The sequence below is a fragment of the Heloderma suspectum genome, chromosome 8 (genome assembly GCF_057233095.1).
Source record: "Heloderma suspectum isolate Gila_16-S chromosome 8, 16-S_ref, whole genome shotgun sequence".
Taxonomy (NCBI): Eukaryota; Metazoa; Chordata; class Lepidosauria; order Squamata; family Helodermatidae; genus Heloderma; species Heloderma suspectum.
In genome coordinates this window covers 4,261,715-4,285,039 of record NC_139465.1, presented here as the reverse complement: position 1 = coordinate 4,285,039, position 23,325 = coordinate 4,261,715, and the positions used below count along the sequence as shown (strand labels likewise).

The following is a 23,325-nucleotide window of genomic DNA, read 5'->3' as shown; positions in this document are numbered from 1 at the left end:
TGCTTGTTCCACTCTCAAACTTGGAAACCCATAAAGTGGTTTCCAAGGTAAGACCCAGGGCAAACCCTCTTATACTTATTTCACAAGTATAGTTTTAGAAAGGACGTTTGGCTCTAGGACAGGGGTGTTGAGCCTCAGATCCCCAGCCCAAATCCAATTTACTTGGGATCCCAATCCACCCTCCAGTCTTTCCCAGATGGTCACCCCCTTTCCCCTGGGGGGTTCCTGGCTTTTGTGTAGTTTTTGCCCCCCTTCTAAAAGGTTGAAATGCTTCTCCTAAGGCATCGTTACTTTATTTGTTACATTGATTTATATACTGCTTTCCAGTGGGAGACCAAATGCTTTTCAGAAATGTAAAAAAACACACATAAAATATAACCAGGAGAACACACTGTATAATACTCACTGGTCAGCTACAATCATACCGGCTGGCTCACCCTTCAGGGCCAGCTGGCATGAAGGGTCTTGAGCAGATGTCTAGAGATCTAGAATGAAGACACCTGCCTAATGCCAACGGGGAGGACGCTCCAGAGGGCTGGTGCTGCGGAACTAAGCGCTCTGTTGCAGGCACTCCTGAGGCAAACTCAAGAGCATGTGGCACTGCCAGAAGTACTCCTCCCAGGACCGGGCAGGGACATAAGGGGTACGGTACCCTGTTCCCAAGTTGTTTACGGCTTTTTATGTTAACAACAGAACCTTAAATGTGGCCTGGTAGCTGACTGGCAGCCAGTGCAGTTCGTTTCATAAAGGCTGCCTTTACAGTAAAGAAAAAATCTGCAGTCCTCCTGCTCTGGAGCCTTTCCCCATATTCAGCGGGCTCCCAGACTGCAACCAGGTGACTGCTGAGAGGGGAAGTTTTTAATTTTCAAGATTCCATAGAACTCAGTGAAACATTGCCATCTAGTGGCTGTTTTAATGGCGCAGCAATCCGACGTATTGTAATACTTCATTATTTCCAGATCTATTTAACATGGAATAACCAGGAAGTACCTCTGGATGTGCTCTGGAGGTCGACGACGTCACGAAAAGGGCCTGCAAACTTCCATGAGCGAGCAGTCGCAACAGCAGGATAAAAGCTCCATGTGGAGAAGCCAAAAGGGATGACATGCTGCCAAAAAGAGGCTCCTGTTGGTAGCCTTGCAGCAACGTTCCACACCAGCTGCAGCTCCCAGACCAGGCCTACGGGCAGCCCCACACAGAGAGCCCCACAAGAATCCAGTCTCGAGGTTACCAATGGACAAGCCACCGTGGCCAAGCAGTAAGTACTTTAAGCAAAAATATCCTGGTATTTCTGGCCCCGCTCCTTTAGCCTTCTTAGCACAGGTTAAGAGAGTGGCAGAAAAAGAGGCAAGGGCGCATGCTACTCTAGCTCCAAATGGACAACCAGGGGTTATGGTGACCTCGCAGCTCAGCTGGAGGCACGCTCACACTTCCTCCGTGGGGCAGGGGGAGAGCATGCAGAAGAGTCTAAAGAATCTACCCCCACCCCCAAGTCTTTCATTCAGTATCTGAGGCTCAGGTCTAGATTTCCCCACCAGCTGAAGCACAGCAGACATCCACCAGGGGCAAGGCCTTTTTGGTTGTGGTGCCAATCTTGCAGAACGTCCCCACTCAGGAGGCCCGCTTAGCTCCAATGCTGAATGTATATCCATGCTGAGTAAAACTCCGTCTTTTTAAAGAACACTTCACCATGGGCTGATTGCTGTGGTAGTTATTATATCCCCCTGCTATAAGGCTGTCTCATTAAGCTGCTGTTTTATTTTTGCTTTGTTCATTTTGTTGTAGATATGATTTAACCGTGTAAGCTGCTCTGGTTTCTTTGGGAGCAGAGTATTACTTTTTTAAAAACTTTTTTTTTTTTTTTTACAAAGAATAAAATTGTGAACTTTATCATCCCTGTTGTGTGTAAATTGCAACCACTCAAGGTGAAGGGGAATATACTCTTCACGTATTCAGAAGCGCCTTTCCTTCAATTCTGTCTGTGCCAAGCTGCAATAGGATTGATATTTTTAAAGCGATAGTCTCTAATCTGATGCACACTTACTTGGGAGTAAGCCCAGTTGAACTTAGTAGAACTTACTTCTGAGCGGGCACACACAGGATTGCACTGTTAATCAATGGAAACACCTTAATTGGCTAAAAAGTCCCCCTCCACCCCGTTAATCAGGCAGATGTTTTTGTTTTCAAAAAATGCATTTTCATTGAAAGTGCTTTCAAAAACTGAAAATACTCTCCTAAAAGAAGCACATAAACACACACTCAGAATGTCTCCCCTCAGATGATGCCTGCTGTTACCTACACACAAACACACATCTTGTAAGAAAAAAGAAAACCTAATTTTCATTTTGCTTCAGAACTATATTTTTACATATTTGCAAATGCTTGCACAATGTAATCCATGGAATGCCTCCCCCCCCAAACCTGGCACTCTGGCCAGGTGTGTTGAACTACAATCCCCATCATGCTGACTGGGGATTATGGGAGTTGTAGTCCAGCACATCTGGAGAGCGCCAGATTGGGGAAAGGCTTCTGAGCCTGTGGCATTTTCGGTTAGAGAGCAAGCATGATGTAGCATCTAGAAAGTTGGGCCTATAACCAGGGAGAACGAGGTTCAAATACCCATCCAGCCAGAAGGCTCAGCAGGCCTGCTTCAGGCCAGTTCACCATCATCTCTCAGCCAAACCAACCTCACTGAAAAAACGAACAAGAGTCTTGTGACACGGTCAAGACTGACCAATTCATCCCGGCAAAGGCTTGCGCGGACTGTAGCCCACTTCCTCAAAATAAATGTATTTGTCCTTTAAGGTGCCAGAAGATTTTTGTTAACGCTGTCGTTTTTGTTAACGAGCCTTCGACAGCCAGTGTGGTGCAATGGTCACAGCGTTGGACTGAGACTCGGCACACCCGTGTTCCAGTTCCCATTCCGCCATGAAGGCCACTGGGTGACTTTGGGCCAGTCGCTGACCTTCTGCCTTAACCCACCTCACAGGGTTGTCGTGAGGACAAAACCTCAGGAGATTGAGAGGATCATGCACACCACCACAGAGGAGAAGGTGGGCTATAGACATAACAAACAAAGAGATGTTGGCTGCAAGCGACACACAGCGCTACCTACGGAAACGACTACCTCGCAGGGTTGTTGTGCAAGGCCGGCGGGGGGGGGGGGAGAAGAAGCCCGAGCAAGCCACCCAGGCCTTCTGGAAGGACGGACAAGATCTCGAAGCCAAGAGTCCAGTAGCCTCGGACGCCCTTCGCCGCGGAGGAGGCTACCGAGACGACCCCGCCACCGCCCGCGCCACGGCCGCGGCCCTCCCCGTTCCTCTGGCACCCACCTTATCCGGTGGGCGTGGCCCGAGCAGCCGCCCTATCAGCAGCCGCGGCCGGGCGCCGCTCGGCCCGAGGCCGCGCCCCTTTGGAACGTTCGGCCGCGGGCTCGATACATTTCCAGGTTCCATTGAGAAAAACGGGGGGAAGAGACGCGCGAGCGGCGCAGCCCCGCTCGACGGCGCCGGGGACGGCAAGCGGGGCCGGAGACGCGCGGAGGCAGCCGGAGCGCCCGCGGGGCGCCGCGGACGGGCGGGAGGCGGACGAGGAGCAGCCGCAGTGTCCCCTCTCCCGGCCGGCTCGGCTCGGCTCGGCTCGGCTCGCCTGTCGCCCAGCCCTGGGAGCGCCGGGCGGGCATGAGAGCCGCGTGCCGGCCGCCCCCCCCGCCGCCGCCCTGACTCTGCCGCCGCAGGAGGGAGACGAAGCCGCCGCCGCCGCCCGCCCGCGATGTCCAGGAGGAAGCAGAGCAACCCCCGGCAGATCAAACGTGAGTGGCCCCCACCACCGCGACAGCTTCGTTTGCCCCCCTCGCGTGAGACGGCGTGCCCCGGCTCCGACCAAGGGGTAACCCCCCCCCCCCCCGCCGCCGCCCAGACACACGCTCAGCCCTCCCGGGTCAAGTCTCTAGTCATTTGCCCTGGGTGTTTCCTCCCCTCCTGCGCAGAATGACACCCCCCCCATCATCCAAAGTTAGTGGTCCCGGTCCTTCCCTGCCCGCCCGCCCCCCTCCATAGGCACACGGAGTTGGTGGCTCTGGACTTCGTCTTTTCGCCGCCCCCCCCCCCCCCCCCGCTGCCGTCTGGTTGAATTAATAGCAAGAATAATCAAGTCGTTTCGCCGTCTGTGATTCTAGCCGTGGGCTCGCTTGGACATCCCCAACCCCGGCCAGGATTTAAAAGATCAGGAGGGTGACAAGAAAGAGGGAGGGGGGCTGTACCCCCCGACCCTTTGAGCTCGGGGCCAATTACCAGAGACACCGCCTACACCCACCCACCCACCCACCCACCCCCCGCCGCCGCCGCCGCCGCCGCCGCGCGCGCGCACACATACTTCGATCCTCTACTTTTCCGACGTGGGTTTCCTGCCTCTTCTGCAATGCAAGCCCTGGATCGTGGCCTTTCTGTTCACCCCCCTCCGCCCACAAAAGCTGGGCTAGGTTTCAGGGTATCCCTGCGATGTTGCCTCTGCCTTTTCAGTTGCGCCGGGGCGGTGGGGCTCATTTCAACACCACCACCCCGCGTAACCGGCCGGCTTCTCTTGAGCGGCTCTCATCTGACCCCCGTGGGAGGCCAACTCGTGCGTGTGCGTGTGTGAGGGGGTATTCTTCTGACAGCTCTCCTGGGAAGGGAGGCGGTGCGATCGCCGCTCCTGGCCTACTCCTCCCCCCCCCCCCCCATGACCGCTCCGGCAATCCAAAGCTGCAGCCCGCAGGCCAGACGACTCGGTGAGGGGCTCCGTTGGGATCAGCGGCGGCAGAAGTTTTTTCCTCTCCCCCCCCCCGCTTTAGTTATGGGGGGGGGGGAGAGGCGCCCTTTGCAACCAGATCTCCCTCTCCCCCCACCCCCGCGCCGCCTCCCCCCTCCTCGCCTCCTTCCCTGGTGAGATCGCCAGGCCGATAGAGCCACCCCTGATGAGAGCCGAGATAAGCGCTTTAAAATATTCCTTTCTGCAAGTCCCGTCCTGATAAGATCGCCCTGTCGGGACGGGCTGAAATTGCGATCTTATCTCGCGCTTGACTCACTCGCATCTCTTGCATTAAGAAGTTTCATGTAGAGGGACTTTTGCAAATGTAAGAAAGGAAGGAAGGAAGAAGAAAAAGTAGGGTAGGAGAGGTGGTCAGAGGAAATGTATGAGGAGAAAGTTGAGTGCTCAGGTCCTGATCAGGTTTTAAACATCAGGGCTACTGAATCCTAGGACATTTGGTGTTGTAATGATAGTGTTCCTGAGCATCTGCAGAATGCATTTCTGTACCCATTGCATAGTCTGGCAGTTGATGATGTCTCCAAAGGTGTAGCTACAGGAAAGGAAGTGAGATTATATCTTTTCTAATTGGGTGGATGTAGATCAAAAAGTTTCCCAGCACTCTTCATCGGGCAAAATGGACTCTTATGTAATCTGAAAGCACCTTCGCAAGGGGAACCTTTAATTTTAATGTGCTGGGATCTGTGACTATCTGTATGCGCAGCCTTTGTGTGCAGCTGCTCTGTCAAAGCACATGCTCCTGGAGAGATGGGCTGCTTGAACACCAGCCATTGAAGGAGGAGCCTTTGCGTTCAGTGGGGCGTTGCCAGCAGTTGTCCTGCCGGAAGCACGCTGCAGTGAAAACACATCCAACTGCAAGGCGCTGCATATATGGAAGCCCATGAGCTTTGGTGGGTCAAAAGTCCCTGCTGCTAATGGGTTATTTTGCCTCCCTTTCCATCCCACCAGGTAAAGAGTTCTGTGAAACTAGAAAGCTTGCCATATATTGCCATTGGACCAATCAAGGATATTTTTCCTGCTTTGTATCTCCCCCTGGGTAAATTCTCAGCAACCGCTCCTGTGTTTGAAATAAGGGAAATCATTCCAGGTTGCCTTGAGCCTAATTTTTAAAAATTGGAAGTGCATGTCTGTTGCAGAGTACATCTTGATCCTCTGCTAAGGTTGTTCATTTCAAGGTTGTGAGTTGTATTCCCTCCTCCTCCTCTTGCAAACGTTGCCCCCCAAGTTTTTATGGTGATTCCTTCTCTGCCTTGTCTGTATTTCTGCTGGTTATCTTGTCCTGCCTGTCTGTTCCACCCCACATCTTTTTCTAACCCAGATAAGTTTTGGGAAGCCTTGAGATAAAAATCTCCCAACACAGCAAGATTAGACCTCCCATCCCCCCCCCCCCCCCCCGGATTACTCTCCTTTTCCCTGTCTCTCCTCTGGCTGATAATAGCACCGCAGGATTAAATCATCCGTTCAAGGAGGGATCCCAAATTGATCAAGGAAAAAGGGACCTGGCTTCAGCTCTGGCAAACGTGAAAATGATTGTTGTTGTATTATGCGTGTGTGGAGGGGGAAGGACCATGGGCAATTTTTATATCAACTGCTGGAACTTTTCCACGGGCAGGTTTGGCTGCTTTTTGTGTGTGTTCCCTCCCTCTCTCCCTTCCTTCCTGAACAGATCTCAGCCATCGATAAGGCGAGCGAGATGTGAGGATAGCAAGGCCAGCCCCCATGTGATAATATTGCTTTATCTTTTCTTGGAAATAATTGCTATACTAGGCTGCATCTACCTGTTTGCCTGCCTGAGGTGATTTATTCTACCGATAAGGCAAAGGCAAACTTTTTTTTTTTTAAGAATTGGATGAAAGTTCCTTCTTTCCCCACTCATCCAGCCATTTGTATTTCTATTAACTTTTCTTGATATCCAACTTTTTCCTGAACTTCTTCTTCTGCTCTTGAAATTGGCTGCTCCCCTCGCTGGGGGGGGGGGCAGGGGGAGACACCTTCATGCCATCAGCTGATTTTCACAGTAATGCAGCTGTTCGCTTTGGTTCCAGATGTCTGCTGTTGAATAAATAAAATTGTAACATAACAGAACCTGCTGGATATAAACCCTGCAGTATACATTGACTTGTTTATTGTGTGGCATGTTGGGTCGATTGGACAGGCATCCAATAATGGTGGCAAGGGGAAAACATCCTGAGAGTAATTTCCCATGTTTAATTCAAGCCATGGCTTAGCCCCGAAATCTCTTTCAGTTCTCTAGGGTTCAGCCCCGGAACATGTGAAATAATAACAATGAGTGCCCTTAAGCATGTGCAGAAAGCACCTTTCCCTCACAATATCTGGAAGTTGGGGTAAAAGCATCCCAGGTGAGAAGGAATCACTTCCAGGAAGACTAGATCTAGCTCAGGGGTGAGCAGAAAGTAGATCTCCAGCTGTTTGGGAGTTCAACTCCCAGCATCCCTGACAATTGGCCATGCTGGCAGGGGCTTCTGGGAGTTGAAGTCCAAAATGTCTGGAGAACTACCTTCTGCCCCTTTTTAAAAAAAAGAGGGAGAGCAAGCACCAGGGATTCCCATGACAGCATTATACGCGTTCAGCAGGGTTGTGTGAATACCCATAATGATTCTTGCAGAGCATTTAGAGTGAAGCTCATGAGGTGGTTGAGCAGCCGGTCACATCCGTGTGGTGCTTTCCCTGCACAAGTGTCTGCATCTTGTATCTGGAAGTCTTGTGTGTGTGTGTGTGTGTGAGAGAGAGAGAGAGAGAGCATGTGAACTGGCCCACTGCTTACCTGGAGCAGGGTGTGTAATCCTTTCCGAAAAAGGGGTGCCTCTTAATGTGTACATCTGGGAGCTGTGAATCTGTAGAATCTCAGGTTTAGTAAAGGTGGAAGCGATACACGGGCTGCTTTCAGTGGCTGAGGAAATTGGCACCAGTTAGGCCCTCCGCTTGACAATGGCATGCACGGCTTCCATCTGTCATGAGCTGCAGTTTGTTTGGGGGGTGCATCTTCCTCTCTCTCCCCCCTCCCCTTTCAACTTTCCACCCTGTCTTGCGAGAGTTGTTAGGTCTCTGTGAGCTTCTGTTGTGCATTAATTTCTAGCTCCTTCCTTGTCATCCCTGTGCGGTGTTCTCTGCTTAATAAAGAGCCAAAGGTGATGCGAAGATGGATGGGGACGTTTGTAGGGCTGGGCAGCTCAGTGAATACATTAGCTGCCTTGCACTTGAAAGCGGCTGGCTCCCGGCTGCTTCCTCTTCTGCTTTCTGCCGAGATAGGAAGGGATGATAAAGCGAGGAAAGTTGATCCGGAGCCAGATAGCGATGGCCAAAACTGATGAAGGGGGGTTATGATGGAAGATCTGGAGCCTGTCTCTCTCTGTGTGTGTTGGCATGAAAATGGCAGTCAGAAAAGTACACAGGGCAGCAAAATATGTGGGTGTTCTTTCAAAATATGGTATTTTTGTTATTTTGCTTTCTCTGGAAGGGGAGAAAAGCATGCATGAGTTAAGATTCTTGTAACTGAGCGGCAGATCTGGGTTATTGTTTCTTTTAAAAAGTAGATGTCAGATCATGTCCGTCCTCCCGATTCATATCTGCTGACTTTTAGTTTGCTTCTTGGCTACGTTTCTGTTCTCCCCCAACCCCACACCCAATGTTTGATGTGAGATGCTGATAAGTTGAAAGAACAGGAGACATCTGAAGGGTGGGGGGAGAGAAGGTCTGCAATTGACAGAAACCGATAAGATGAAGATCAGATGCTGGAGTATATTTAACCAGCTAGTTGGTGTATTGTTTTTTTATGGACATGAATGCTCCTTAGGCCTTGTACGTGCCACCATTTGTTTGTTAGTTTAAGAAGGAATGCTAGCACCAGTGTTAACTCTGTTTAGCCCAGGATTGTCCTCAGCTGGCTTTCCAGGGTTTTTCCTGCCCTGCTATGCAAGATCCTGCACCTGAAGTTGGTGATGGTGTGGGGACACCTATATGTGCAAAACATGTACCCTGCTTCTGGCCTGTCTTGTTCAGGATGTACATACTAGTTCTCTGCCGAAAATTTCTCCCAATTTTTTTTGACCATTCTTATTCAATTTGATAGAAAAGAAATTCAAAGGAGGAGAAATTTTGGAGAAATCCTCATGGGTTGGGCATGGGGTTCTTGTGCGCACCTTACGTATGAGGTGGCTGAGGAGCGTGCGCAAGTGTCCCGTCTGTCATCATGCAATAACCTCTGTAGCAGCCTGTAGCCTCCTCGGCTTGCCGCACTTCGGTCAAAGCCGTCATGAGGAAGACACCATGGGGCAGTTCCTCCCATGCGGGGTTTCGGCTCAGGAAGTGCAGGTGGCCAGGGAGGCTACAGAGCCCCGGGAAGGTGCGTAACAGAGAGAGGAAACACACGCGGCACCCTCGGCCACCTCGCAGTGATTAGGTAAGCCCAGAGATGCCACCCAACAAAATTCAAAATCCTGCCTCAGAAAAGTGGGAGCCTCAGCACAGGTGACGCTGTTGCAAAAGCCCTCAGGAAAAAAGAAAGAAGCTGTGCTACAGCCCCTGCCAATGGTGAGTCCTACCTGTGTCAAACCATTGAGGAATTTCTCCTTCCTCTGGAGAAATTCAGTGAAATTGTCCCCCAGATTTCTCTGCCCACAAATCGGCCAGAGGATTTTGAGAGGCCCTTTGCACTCAGCTCTAGTGCATACTACCTGAACACTATGGAAGTTATTACTTGCAACTGCTGATCGACAGAGATGGCTAAATCAGAGATGGTGTCTATATCTAAAGGTACTGATGTGAGTTTGCTGGAACATTTACCCAATTTGCATAGGATAATTTGCATTTGAAGATTTTCAGTTTGTGCTGGAAAATTTTCTCATGCCCTAGGGCTGAGCAGCCTCTGGTCCTCCAGATGTTTTGGCCTACAACTCCTATCAGGCCTAGCCAGCATAGCCAGTGATGAGGGATGATAGGAGTTGTACCCCCCCAAAGGGATCTAGTTTAGCAGGCTTATTTTAATTATATTTAGTAAATAACAAAGAAAAGCATGCCCCATTATATTTTTTTCTAAATTTGTTGTTGTTGTTGTTGTTCAGTCGTTCAGTCGTGTCCGACTCTTCGTGACCCCATGGACCATAGCACGCCAGGCCTTCCTGTCCTGCGCTCTCTCCCGGAGCATGCTCAAGTTCATATTCATTGCATCCGTGATGCTATCTAGCCATCTCATCCTCTGCCGTCCCCTTCTCCTTTTGCCTTCAGTCTTTCCCAGCATCAGGGTCTTTTCCAGTGAGTTTTCTCTTCGCATTAGGTGGCCAAAATATTGGAGCTTCAGCTTCATTATCTGTCCTTCCAATGAGCACTCAGGGTTGATTTCCTTTAGGATGGACTGATTTGACCTCCTTGCAGTCCAGGGGACTCGTAAGAGTCTTCTCCAGCACCACAGTTCGAAAGCAACAATTCTTCGGCGCTCAGCCTTCCTTACGGTCCAGCTCTCACAGCCATACATTACTACTGGGAAAACCATAGCTTTGATTAGATGGACCTTTGTCAGCAAGGTGATGTCTCTGCTTCTGACTATGCTGTCTAGGTTGGCCATAGCTTTCCTCCCAAGGAGCAAGCGTCTTTTAATTTCATGGCTACAGTCACCGTCTGCGGTGATCTTGGAGCCCAAGAAAGTAAAATCTGTCACTGCTTCCATTTCTTCCCCTTCTATATGCCAGGAAGTGATGGGGCCAGATGCCATGATCTTAGTTTTTTTAATGTTGAGTTTCAAACCAGCTTTTGCACTCTCCTCTTTCACCCTCAACAAGAGGCTCTTTAGATCCTCTTCGCTTTCTGCCATTAGGGTGGTATCGTCTGCATATCGGAGGTTGTTGATAATTCTCCCAGCAATCTTAATTCCGACCTCTGATTCATCCAACCCGGCATTTCTCATGATGTACTCTGCATATAAGTTAAATAAGCAGGGTGACAATATGCAGCCTTGTCGTACTCCTTTCCCAATTTTGAACCAATCGGTTGTTCCATGTCTGGTTCTTACTGTTGCTTCTTGACCCTCGTACAGGTTTCTCAGGAGACAGGTAAGGTGGTCTGGTACTCCCATCACTTTAAGAATTTGCCACAGTTTGTTGTGATCCACACAATCAAAGGCTTTAGCGTAGTCAATGAAGCAGAAATAGAGGTTTTTCTGGAATTCTCTTGCTTTCTCCATGATGCAGCGAATGTTGGCGATTTGATCTCTATTTTTTTTTCTAAATATCCCATAAATATTTGATCTGAAACATTTGAGGAAAAATGTGAAATCACACTTAATGTGATTTCAGTGTTATATTATGTGCAGTACTTTTATTGGAATACTGAATCACCTGAAAATGTTAATTTCAACTTTGAAACTGTCAGACTTGCCTGACATTGCATTTGCAATTGCCATCCATTCATTGTTACTAATGACCTTAAGAAAAGGGAATTTTTCCATGGAAAAATGAAACACTAGAAATTTTTCCAGAAAAGTTTCAACTCCACATCACTCTTGGGGGTGATTGCTGCTTCTCCAGAAGGAGGAGTCGTTCTTCTTGCTACCCTTAAGGCTGGAAGGGCCTTTTAGGCTGGTATACGAGTTGTGACCCTACCTAGAGAAAGCAGATCTAGCCTTGGTCTTGCATGGACTAATTCCATCCAGACCAGACTACTGTAATTCTCTCTACATGGGGCTGCCTTTGAAGATGACCCAGAAACTTCTCCCTCCTTCATAATACCAAACCCAGTGGGGTCATCCCATGAAGGTTAATGGTGGGAGACTCAAGACAGATAAAAGGTAGTCTTTCTTCACACAGCACATAGTTAAACTATGAAATTTGCTACCACTAGATGTAGTGATGGCCACCCATTTGGATGGCCTTAAAGAGGGATTAGACAAATTCATGGAGGAGAAGGCTATCAATGACTACTAGTCCTGATGGTGATATATGACCTCCAGTATTGGCCGCGGTGGCTTAGTGGTTAAGACGCTGAACTGCAGACTGGAAGGTCGGCAGGTCAGCAGTTCAAGACCTGAGTGCTGCGTGATGGAGTGAGCTCCCGTCTTCAGTCCCAGCTTCTGCCAACCTAGCAGTTCGAAAGCAAGAAGTTGCAAGTAGATAAATAGGTACCACCTTGGCGGGAAAGGTAGCGGCGTTCCGTGCACCTCGGTGTTCAGTCATGCCGGCCACATCACCACGGAAGCGTCTTCGGACAGCGCTGGCTCTTCGGCTTAGAAACGGGGATGAGCACCGCACCCTGGAGTCGGACACGACTGGTTGGGGACACCTTTACCTTTTTATTGGAGGCAGTATGCCAATGTACACCAGTTACTGAGGAACATGGGCAGGAGGATATTGCTCTCATGTCCTACTTGTGGGTTTCCCACAGGCAGCTGATTGGCTGCTGTGCTCACAGAATGCTGGGCTAGATGGGCCCTTGTTCTGATCCAGCAGGATTGCTCTTATGTTCTTACTTCACCTGACAGTTGTATGTGGATGTTGAAAAGCAGGGGTGGCAAGGATGGAAATGATGCAAAATCCTGCAGGACAGTTCCCACTGGGAGCAACAGTTCTCCCCCAGAGTACCACCTTCTGGTATCTTCCCCAGAGGTAGGAGCAGAACTGCCACCAGGTAATGCTCCCATTCCCACCCCGTGCAAGCAGTCTAGAAGATACTATGGTTGGTGGTATTAAAAGCCATTGAAAGATCCAGGAGAATCAGCTGAGTCATCCTTCTTTTGTCTCTCTCTCTCTCTCTCTCTCTCTTTTTCCCCTGGTGTAGGGCATCTCCCAGAGCAACTGAGGCAACTTCTGCCTCGAAGCCGATTTGAAATAGATCAAGGCAATCCATTGCCTCCCAACGAGCTTGAAGCATTGCCCTTAGGCCACTTCGGCCCTGAATGACACAGTCTGTAATTCTGCAGAGGGCTTCTTCAACACGTGGCCGTGCAATGTCTTTTTGAGGGCGGATGGCACTAGTCCAGAGGTGGGCAACTTCTGACCCTCCAGGTGTTGTTGAGCTGCATCTCCCATCAGCCCTCCTCATTGGCTGTGCTGGCTGGGGCTGGGCAGTTGTAGTCCAACGACATCTGGAGGGCTGCAAGTTGCCTATCCTTGTGGTAGACCCCCATACAGTGACACACTAATAGTGAGCACAATGGAGTTGAGTTGCCCCTTTTGGCAGACTTTGCCTGGCTCAGATGGGCAGGGGACAAGCAGGCACGTAGCATGGGTGAACAGCTGCAACTCCTCACAGTGAATGTGATTCGGCTTACCTATAGACCAACCTTCCCCCGACTTGATGCCCTCCATGTGTTTTGGACTACAAGTCCCATCATCTGTGACCATTGGCCATGCTGGCTGGGGCTGAAGGAAGTTGTAGCCCAAAACATCTGGAGGGCAACAGGTTGGGGAAGGCTGCCATAGGGTGCAATGCTAAAATGGAGTCTCAGTTGGAACAGATCCGAGCAATTTTATCAGACGGCATCATGGCTGCCTTTTTGGCTAGAGGTGGATCTGAGGCAGAAGCTCTTTTATTTGGGGGGATGTCTCAAATGATTATAGAATAGTAGGGTTGGAAGGGGCCTACAAGGCCATCGAGTCCAACCAATAATCCAAGATTATTGATCTTGCATCTGGACGTAGAGCTGAAAGAGGATCCCTGGTCCAGAGTAGTCCCCGAAGAATTCAGCAAGAAGCAAAGCGAGCCTTGGGAACATGGAAATGAGGAGCAGAGGTGAAGATTGAGACAGACAGTGTGTGTGTTGGCCGGGGGAATCATTTATCCTTGCTGCCCCTGTTGTTTCAAAGTTGAATCATGAGCCCATCGAACCTTCCTCAAAACCCAAGGCGACCGTGGCCAAACAGTGGTTGATGCAAACATCTTCCTGTCCCCTCTTAGCACGCCAGCAGAAGTGGCAAGTGCCCTGTGGAGGTTTGGCTGGTAATTGCTTGCGCTATTAGGAGCTTTCCAAAGCCGGTCCTGAGCACCGTGTGTCTCGCTTTCATTCCTCTTCCTTTCTGGCTGAAACTTAGATGCTACGTGGAGTTAAGGCATTAAAAGCCTGATTGTAACTGGGAGCCGATGGTGACTCGGATAAGGGGATCAGCACATCCAGCTATGCAGCCATTCTGTGGTTTTAATTTTTTAAAATTTCTCTGTGTTCCCCTGGGCTTTTGCTTTGGCAGTTTGCTAGCTAGTTTTTCACGTAATTTTTTTAAGGTTGCTGCAAGTCAATGAGAGAATTGCAACCTTAAATATTAAGGCTCTTTTTTTATTGCTCTCATCCTCCGTTTATTCTCCCTCTCATCAAGTTTTTTTCCCCCTTTTCCTTTTTGTGACAAACATACATAGCAACATCAGGATGCATCTGGCAGTATTTGTTTTCTCTCTCTCTCTCTCTCTCTCTCTCTGTGTTGTGTCTCCTTCTCTTGTGTCTCTTTTGTTCTGCTGTTTGATAGATGTGGACAGCTGATAATAATAAAAAAAAGAAAGAGGCAGGGAGCTGATCCTTAGCCAAGATAGCTGGTTACATTTATTAACTTCAAACACAGGAGTGTGGGCACATGGAGAAAATGATCAAACCTTTTGGCAGCGGTGTGTGTGTCTTTCTGCATGCATCACCAGTCTCGGCCTCTTTAGATCGGGGGAGTCGATAAAGCCTACAGATTGATCTGGGTGCGATTGGGCCGTTGTGTGTTCTGTGCGCACGTGTGCATTTACTGTTAAAAACACACAAAAACAAAACTCGCATAAGAACACCAAGCAAAAAAAAATTCACTGAAGTTTTGTAGGAGTTTTCTTCCTTGCCCCCCCTTTTTCCGTTTTGCTTTCTGCTGAAGCAGATCTGAACTGCTGATAAGCAGAGGACTTGATCTCTTCTCTGATAAAGATTGCCAAGTCAGATAAAGGCTTCCTTATCTCTAGCAAACAGACTGCAGCAGGATTCGCCTGCTACAATAACAGACCCTGGAAAAGAGAGGCAAGAGGGCTCCAACGATTTGTTCCATTGCAAATGTGATTAATGCAGGCATTTTAATTATCTGATTGAGATGGGGGGAGAGGTTGGGCCCTTCCCCACACGCTTTCTGTAATATATGTAATTCTTTCTTTTCTTTCTTTTTTTTAAGCTCAATTTCTCTTCTGGGTCTGTTTATCAGCCCCAGATGTTGCTTCGTTCAAAGTAAGCTTTTAGATCCCTATCTGCCGTTCTGCTAAGTGTAGCAAATATGTCTTTTTAATAAACTCAAAAGGCAAGTCTTAAGTGCACGTGGATATTCCCTGAAGTGTGGTTCAGTGGTGTCGGTTAGCTAGCATGGTAGGTGGTTTGTAGCCTGGGCTTGACTTTCTGCTGCATTGGTTTGGGTCAGCTGTTGCTACAGGTTGAACATGATCTCGTGAATCCTTAGCTTGCCTGCAGGCTCAGTGTCGAGGGTAGACATGGCTGGGCACCTGCCGAGGGCCCACGTACATGAGCGCCCGGGAGTTGCTCCTCCTCTTCCCCATTGCAACCTGCTCGTTCACCTGCCTCTCGCTCTGGACCAGGCAACAGTGGTGGTGAGAAGGAGGAGCAGGAGATGCCGCAGCCTCCTTGCTCCCTGGCTATCTGCCTGCCAAGCAAACACGTGATACCAATGATGAGGAGGAGGAGGAGGAGCAAGAGCAGCTGGTGGCTGTGGTGGTGAGAAGGTAGATTTGTTGGGGGATGGGAGCCACCGAGGGGATCTTGCCCAAGGGGCCTCAAAAACCTGGAGCCGGCACTGCTTGGGTAAGTCATTACCTTCTGGCTTGGGAGTGCAGGACAATCAGCCAAGTAAACCTCAAGGAGCCTGGACCTTCGGTTTAGGAGATGAAGCACCCTGGATTCTCCCCAACACACACACACACACCATGGTGGCATGAGATACTGACTGAGGATGCTTGCAACAACTTTCTCTAACCTGGAGCCCTCTGGCTGCCACAGGTGGGAACTATAGACCAAAGGAGCAGGAGCAGCTTTCCCCAACCTGATGCCCTCCAGATGTTTTGGACTACAATTCCCAGCGCTCCTGACCCTTGGCCATGCGGACTATGGCTGATGGGAGATGGACACCCAAAACATTTGGAGGGCTTCAGCTGAGGAAGCTCTGTCTTGCAGCATAGAATATCCTGCGTTTGCACAGTCTCTTCAGGTTAACAAACCCTCTTGTTCTCCCCTCCCCCAATTTCTCTCCCCCCTCCATAATCCTGACATTTGTAGTGGGTACCTTACCCCCTCCTGGTCCTTCTCCTGGAGACAATTGGCTTGGCAGAGATCCCAAAATCTCATGCACGAGAACACTTCTCTGGGGTGGGCGGGAGGGACAGTGCATGTGCATTAATGCAGACAGCCAAACAAAGGGGTAGTAGATACCCGTGACACGTGGTGAGGCGGCCCTCCAGATTCATCCTCTGCCTGCCAAAGAGAGAAGCTGCTACTTTGCTCTTGGTTTCTTTCATACACTACTCTTCTACAAGGACCTTGTGTGCTTGTCTCATTTTATCTTCACCATCTCCCTGTGAGATAAGAAGAGCCCTGCTGGATCAGACCAAGGGTCCATCTGGTCCAACATTCTGTACACACAATGGCCAACCAACAGCCCATGGGAAGCCCACAAGTAGGACATGAGAACAACAGCTCCCTCCCGCCCATGTTCCCCAGCAGTTGGTGTACATAGGCTCACCGTGCTACCTCTGGTCCTGGAGGTAGCACACAGCCATCAGGGCTAGTAGCCATTGATAGCCTTCTCCTCCAGGAATTCATCCAACCCCCTTTTAAGGCCATCCAAGCTGGTGGCCATCACTACATCTTTTGGTAGCAAATTCCATAGTTTTAACTATGTGTTGTGTGAAGAAGTCCTCCCTTTTATCTGTCTTGAAATCTCTCACCATTCAGCTTCATGGGATGACCCCACAAAATGTCTCCCTCTTCACGTTCTCCACAACGTGCACAATTTTGTACACCTCTGTCAGGTAGGTCAGGCTGGGGCAAAGCAAACTGCTGAAGGCCATCCAACGCATTTTGAACGACTGAGCAGGGATTTGAATCTGGTTTCCTATATTTAATACCAGCACTGTAAGCTGGGGATGGGGGAATTTCTGGTCCGTCCTGTGGGGGTCCCCATCCGACTCATGAGCTCCCCCCCAGGCCCTGCCCCTTCTCCCAAACCCCAAACTTGGTCTAACCATTGTACTGCACAGCCTTTCACTGGCTGGCCAGAATAGCAGAAAACTCTCAAATATCTTTCTTTAACTCCTTCTTTGGGTCAGTGGGGAGGAAGCAGCGAAGACAGCTTTGTATATCGACCTCCGCTCTGTGCTACAGAGGGAAAGGCTGCCCTACGGAATAATCCCAAACCCATCATGATCTGTGAGAATGCAGCTGGGAGGGGGGAGAGCAGTTGGACCTCCAGGTGGGGCCTTCTTGGGAGTAGCACCCATCCTCTGGAACACTCCCATGTGTGGCTCAAGGGGCGGAAACTGGGGGGAGCTTTAAACGCCTCTTGGAGACGCATCCACTTTCTCAGGCTTTCCCTAAGTTCTAATCGACTTATGGGTCGTATCCAGGGTTAGTCTAACCTAAGCCCTGTTTATTTCAATGGGTCTACTCTAAGTAGGACTAACTTTGGCTACATCCCTGTGACACTGCTCTGTTCCACTGTTGTTCTTTTGTGACATTTTGATGTCTTTAATATTGTTTTGATGTTGGTTTTTGTTATATGTATTTTTGATATAAACCTCTTAGAGATTTTAGGATGTTAAGCAGTATAGAAGTATCTGTGTATAAATAACTAAATAAACAATGGAGCCCTTTTCTGCTTCAAGTGCCAAACTCACGAGATGCTGCACACATTGACTTGGGGGGTTGGTGGAGGGGCCGTTCACTGTTGCTCCTCAGGCAGCAAGATGTGTGGATCACTCCAGCTTCCTGCAGGGGGGGGGGGCTCCAAGTATGTTGCACCCGAATTCTTATGGTTCCTAGACCATCTGCCCTGCCGTGCCCCATCCTGAGGCCAGCTGGCTCACTTTTTAGCCATGATTTCTGGATGGGAATGCTGCAGAATCTTTGCCGTCCACTCCCCATCTCTAAACTGGATTCTAGTGGGTGTCAATGCCGATCCCACGTGGGGAGCGACAGGGCAAGACATACTTTTACTCGTGGTATGAAGTAGCGGAACCAAGGTGTGTCATTTTGCTGGCTCTTGCCACAAAAACGGAGCCTGCATTTCTGATCACGCAAAGGGAGCTGGGGGGTTTGGGAGTTCAGGAGACCCGAGGAGCCAAGAAGGGGCTGTTTGGAGCAGGCGTGAACAAAGCTGCGAAACCTGGCACCTTTTTCCGGGCAAGTCACCCTTCAAGGCCTGGCCCTTAATTCCCATAGTGTGGCAGTGTACTGTGCTAGCTTCATGATGAGGGAAGGCACTCTGCGCATGCTCAGGGCACCTTTTTTAAAATGCAGCTGCAAGGCCCAAGCTCTGCTTTTTATAATCTACAACATGTTCTGGAGCTCCGTGTAAGGTGTGCTTGTGGTCCACACGACTCTGAGTACCTCTGTCATAAATGGCTTTGCCTCTGATTTTATACAGGCAATGTTTCCAGCTTCCTTGGTCATGAATATGCTTGTGTTTTATGCAGTAACCAAAGAGCGTGTGGGCAGAGTGGCTTTGTTTTGTTTTTTTAGTGGCTGCAGTAGCCAGACTGGTGTCTATTTTTAGCTTCCTGAGTTTTACATTCTCCCTCCCCTCCTTACTTGCTGCCTATCACAGGCAGTTTCAGCATTCTCATATTGTAATTTCCATGTTCCCCAGTGGCCCTTGGCCCCTGGCATGGGACATGTTATAAGCTAAGATTAGTTACCCTTTATAACACTCTGAACTTTAGTCTTGCAAATAAGTCCATACAAGTTACTAGTCCTCAACAATTTCTGTTATAGTGAACCAGACCAGTAGGGGTCAGGAGAGAGGAAACAGGAAATGGGTCTCTCTCAGCTTCCTTTTGGCTAGGATAGTTTTGAATTGTTTGCTTTGGTTCAGACGTTTCTGGGATACGGGACTGTCAGAAAAAAAAGTCGTGGCCACCCTAATTCAGCCCTACCATGGGATTCAAACCCAGATGTTTAAGAGCAAAGTGCTCAAAGCCCTGGGCACGGATGGGTGAATCTGTCCATTTCGGTTTCTCCCACATTTAGATTTTCTTAAAATCCCAAGGTTTTTCCCCCTCCCGTTTATGAAGAAATTTGCAAATTTTGTTACATTCTTATCAAAGCTGAACTGAATAAAAATTCTCACCATCCCTGCTTCAAGCTATACTGCCTCTGACACTGGAGGTTTCACATGTGCTAACGTGATTAGTAGCCACTGATAGACCGTTCGACCTCCGTGACTTTGCCTGTACAGACTTAGCCTTTTTGGTGCCATTCTTCCCCTTGCCAACTGAAGAGGGCCTGTGTCGTTTCTCAGTTTGGAAGTCCAGGTCCCTTCAGCGTTGTGCCACGTGGTGCCAGCAGCAACACGGGGTCGTGTGCCGGCCTCAGCAAAGGCTTGTGTCTTGCTATCTCTTGCCTTGTGAGAATCTCACAGTGGGAGCTGTGAGCACAGTCTGTTGCTGCAGAGCCCAGCTGGTAGCAGAACCTGTTCTGCAGAATGCCAAACATATGCCCACTGGCAGCTTCTTGGCACAAAAGGAGCATTGCAAAGATGACTCCAGAGTTAACGTTGCCGGCTCCTGATTTGGCTAAAGCATTGCTGATAAGTGAGTCCTTCCAGGGCTCCTGTCCTTGGGAGAAAAATACTTGCCTGAGTGTTCTTTAAATGTGCATAAAGGTCTCTTAAATTATTGTAAGTATACACAATCGCCTGATTGTATACTGCAGGTGTCCCCAACCTGGTGCCCTCCAGCCATGTTAGACTACAAGTCGTATGTTGGTCTACAATTCCCAGCATGCCTCAGCCAGCCAGGTGTCCAACATCGATTTGCTCCTAATAAATCACTCACCGTCCAAGTTCTCATTCAGCAAGAGTCATTTCAGTGCCATGAAAAATTCACACCCTGCCTGCTAGGAAGCCTGCTCAAACCTTTTCTTGTCTCCCCTAAAATTTCACTAGGTATTCCCAATATGCTTTCAAGCTTACTTGTCCCGCCATAAGGGCTAGCAACTTACATTTAAATACAGAAGTGTAGGTTAAGCTCAAAAGCATTAGGGTGACTAATTCTGCACATGGTGTTGACTTCTATGCTCAGCTTGTCCATAGCCTTCAAGCCGTAACACAAGATCCAGTTGCCCCGGAAGCATGGCTCATTCCCGTCATTGGGTGAGAAATCTCCCCTCCCCTGTTCTTGAGTCACTGGCCACCTAGTGAGTAAAGGAATCCTCCAGGCTGTGTTGCAAACTGTCCAAGCAAGATGCAAGGACTTGAGAAAGAGAGATGATGGAGAAGTACTAATCATGCAGAGATGGTAATTTGATCATTATCTTGGCAATTTGATCATTATCTTGGCTTTTCTGGCGGGAAGGTTAGGGTGTTGATAGTTTGATCCTCCCTAGCACTCTGGTGAGAAAGAGAGCAGTTTTTGCATTCAAGGTACCCACCAGTATAAGGAGGGAAAACCAGCCTGGTTATCTGGAGGCGCTTGAAGCTGAACCACGCTGAATTTTTCTAATTGGTATAATAACCTGACAAGTTTCTAAGAGTTTGAACTAATGCGTCTGGGAGTTAGATTTTTGCAATGAGAGGTGGAGAATTTTGATCTTTACATTTTGCTTCCCCAAATTGGCTTTTAGGACTCAAAGTTGGTTTGGAAATGCCCCTTAAAAAAAAAAGGCTCTTTCACGTGCACGCGCTCTATATATACGCGTGTGTGTGTGTATTACACTCAATCACTGGCAACTTTGCACAAATGTACTGGAAACGTAATGTTCAGAAGTTTCCGATGAATCACGCTCATTCACAGTTTGTAACAGATGTTTTAAATCTATATGTTGTACCTTGTGACCTGTCCTTCTAAGCCACAGTATGAGTGCATGATAAGTAGTAGAAATGGAGGCTTCCCTCCCTCCCTCGCGCGTGCAAGTGTGTGTGTCATTTGAGCTGGTAAGCAATTCCAACTTTCAGAAGTGATATTCATGTGCATCAAAGGAGACCTGTTTCCAAGAGAATGCTGGCCAGGAAATTTGCATCGTAGATTAACCTGCAGATTTTGTAATGGTGATTGATCACAACTCTAATCTGTGGGAGTTAATTTTAGGATTACAGCTTCATGCTGCAAGCAAGGTGTTCCAGATAGTTCACACAGTGTGTTGGAAAGTTCAGGTCAGAACCAAATGTAACTGACTCTTAGACTGTTGCAATGTTGCCTGCCATTTTCTCAAAACCAGAGTCTGATCCCTCAGGCCCAAAACATGATATCAAGAAACATTATCAGGACAGGTGTTAGGGTTCATCTTAGCCACATCTGATCAGCCTACCTATACTATATCTGTGATTTCTGACATTAATTCTGTATAATCTTAAGTCCTGTCTTTAAGGATAATATTAACCATTTCCTTCCCGGGTGCTCCTTGAAGAATAAAATCAAGAAAATAGATGCAAAGTGTAGGGGAATAAATCCCAGAAGCAGAACTGAGAGGGGGGGGATCTTATGGAGGATGTTGAATGAAACTTGATATAAAACCCAAGCTTTGGTTGGGAGGAAGGGTAAGGGGCTTGTATTTCTGCTTTCCAAGCAAACGATCGCAGATTCAGTCCCCAGGTAGGATTGGGAAAGACCCCTGTTACTAACCTTGGAGAGCTGCTACCACTCGATGGGGCTTTTTCACACAGTATGCTAACCCACACTCAGTGGTTGAATGTGGGTTGTTGTTGAACCATGAGTTGTTTGTTGAACTATGGGTTACCATGTTGTCTGCACCCAAGACATTTTCCACAGGGTGGCTTGTTAACCATTCAGTGTGGCTTGTTAACCACTCTGAACAACCCAACAACAAACTATGGGTTCTTGAGGTGGCTTGTTCGAGAAAAATAACCCACATTGCTTGATTAACAAGCTGCCATGTGGAAAATGTCCTGGGTTCAGAGAACACGCTAACCCATGGTTCAAAGAACAACCCACGGTTCAACAACAACCCACACTCAACCACTGAGTGTGGTTTAGCGTGTTGTGTGAACCCAGTCCTAGTGTTGAACCTCAGGCCTGTGGGCCAAATTAGACCTGCCTGGTATCCTGTTCCGGCCCTCCAGGGTTCCCCAGGAAACTACAGCCCTTCCTGCTGACCACTGGTCACTTGATGGTTTCCCAGCTTTTGTGCAGTCTGCCCCCATCCTGAACAGTTGAAACGCGCCTCTGAAAGCAGTAAGAGCTTCCCGGGAGTAAGAGCTTCACGTTAAAATAGGCTGGCATTTGGGCCTGCCCAGCACTGGAACGCAGCCCCCAAGAGCTTCTCTGAAATGGAATTCAACCCTTGGGTGGAAAGAGGTTCAACACCCCTGATATAGACAATACTGAACTAGATAGATAAATGGTCTGACTCTGTGCAAGGCTATTTCCAATGTCATATCCCTATATAACTAGGAGGGGAGTGTGATCGGAATAGTGCCAACCCATCTCAGTTCCTCTCTGTGTGGATTGTCACAGCTGTCCCCCATTAGTCAACCTCTTATCATAGAATAGTCATAGAATCATAGAATAGTAGGGTTGGAAGGGACCTACAAGGCCATCGAGTCCAACCCCCAACCTCTTATTTTATGGTTGGTGTTTGCTTGAGGGTTTTTCTTTTTTCCCCCACCCCGCCCCCACCTCTCAAGTGCCTCTTGCAGGCACCTTTCCAAAATAGTATGTGTATCTATGTGGCCCTGTTCCCTTCTCTTTTCTTCGACATAAATAAGACTTGCCAAGATAAATAGTCTCCCTTTGTTATTTTGTATTTATTTAACGATATTTATGAATCACTTACACGAATAGAAATGTTCTAAGCAATGTACAAAAGCAATACAGTGTAAAATCATAATTAAATATTGCATATTATTACTGCATACAGACAACAAGATTACCTTGCTGGGAACGTTTCTTGGAAAAAGTATGTTTTCACTAGGCGCTGAAAACCCAGAAGGGTTGGCGCCTGTCTAATTTGTAGTGGTAGGGAGTTCCAGAAAGTGGGTGCTATGACACTAAAGGCCCTTTTCCGAGCCATGATGAACAAGACCTCCAAAATCTTGGGCACCACCAGGTGATGAACATAGCAGCAGAGCAGGCCAGTAGCGGATCAGGCAGTCTCTTAAGAATCCTGGTCCTGAGTTGTTTAGGGTTTTGTAAACAAGTACCAAAACATTCGACCTCCTCCTTCAGCATACTTTATTTCAGGGATTGGGGTACCTCATTTAGCCAGAGGACCAAATCCAATTTCAGAGAAGCTGTTGGGGGCTGGGCCACATTCCAGTGGTGGATGGGGCCAATGACAAATAGGGAGAAAGTGAAAGCGCCAAGGACAGATGACCAAAAATA

The 23,325-nt window shown here is 48.6% G+C and overlaps 1 protein-coding gene across 2 annotated transcripts in view; it reads left to right on the top strand.

Moving 5' to 3' along the window:
* The first annotated feature begins 3,394 nt into the window (after window positions 1-3,394).
* Window positions 3,395-23,325, top strand: part of ZFPM1 (zinc finger protein, FOG family member 1) — a 151,017-nt gene continuing 131,086 nt past the window's right edge. Inside the window, exon 1 of one of the 2 annotated variants that reach the window (XM_084812792.1) lies at window positions 3,395-3,811. In XM_084812792.1, coding sequence (XP_084668918.1) covers window positions 3,772-3,811 — 40 coding nt within the window. In that variant the 5' untranslated portion in view covers window positions 3,395-3,771. The remainder of the gene's footprint in view (window positions 3,812-23,325) is intronic. The other variant, XM_084812789.1, reaches the window with a different exon arrangement.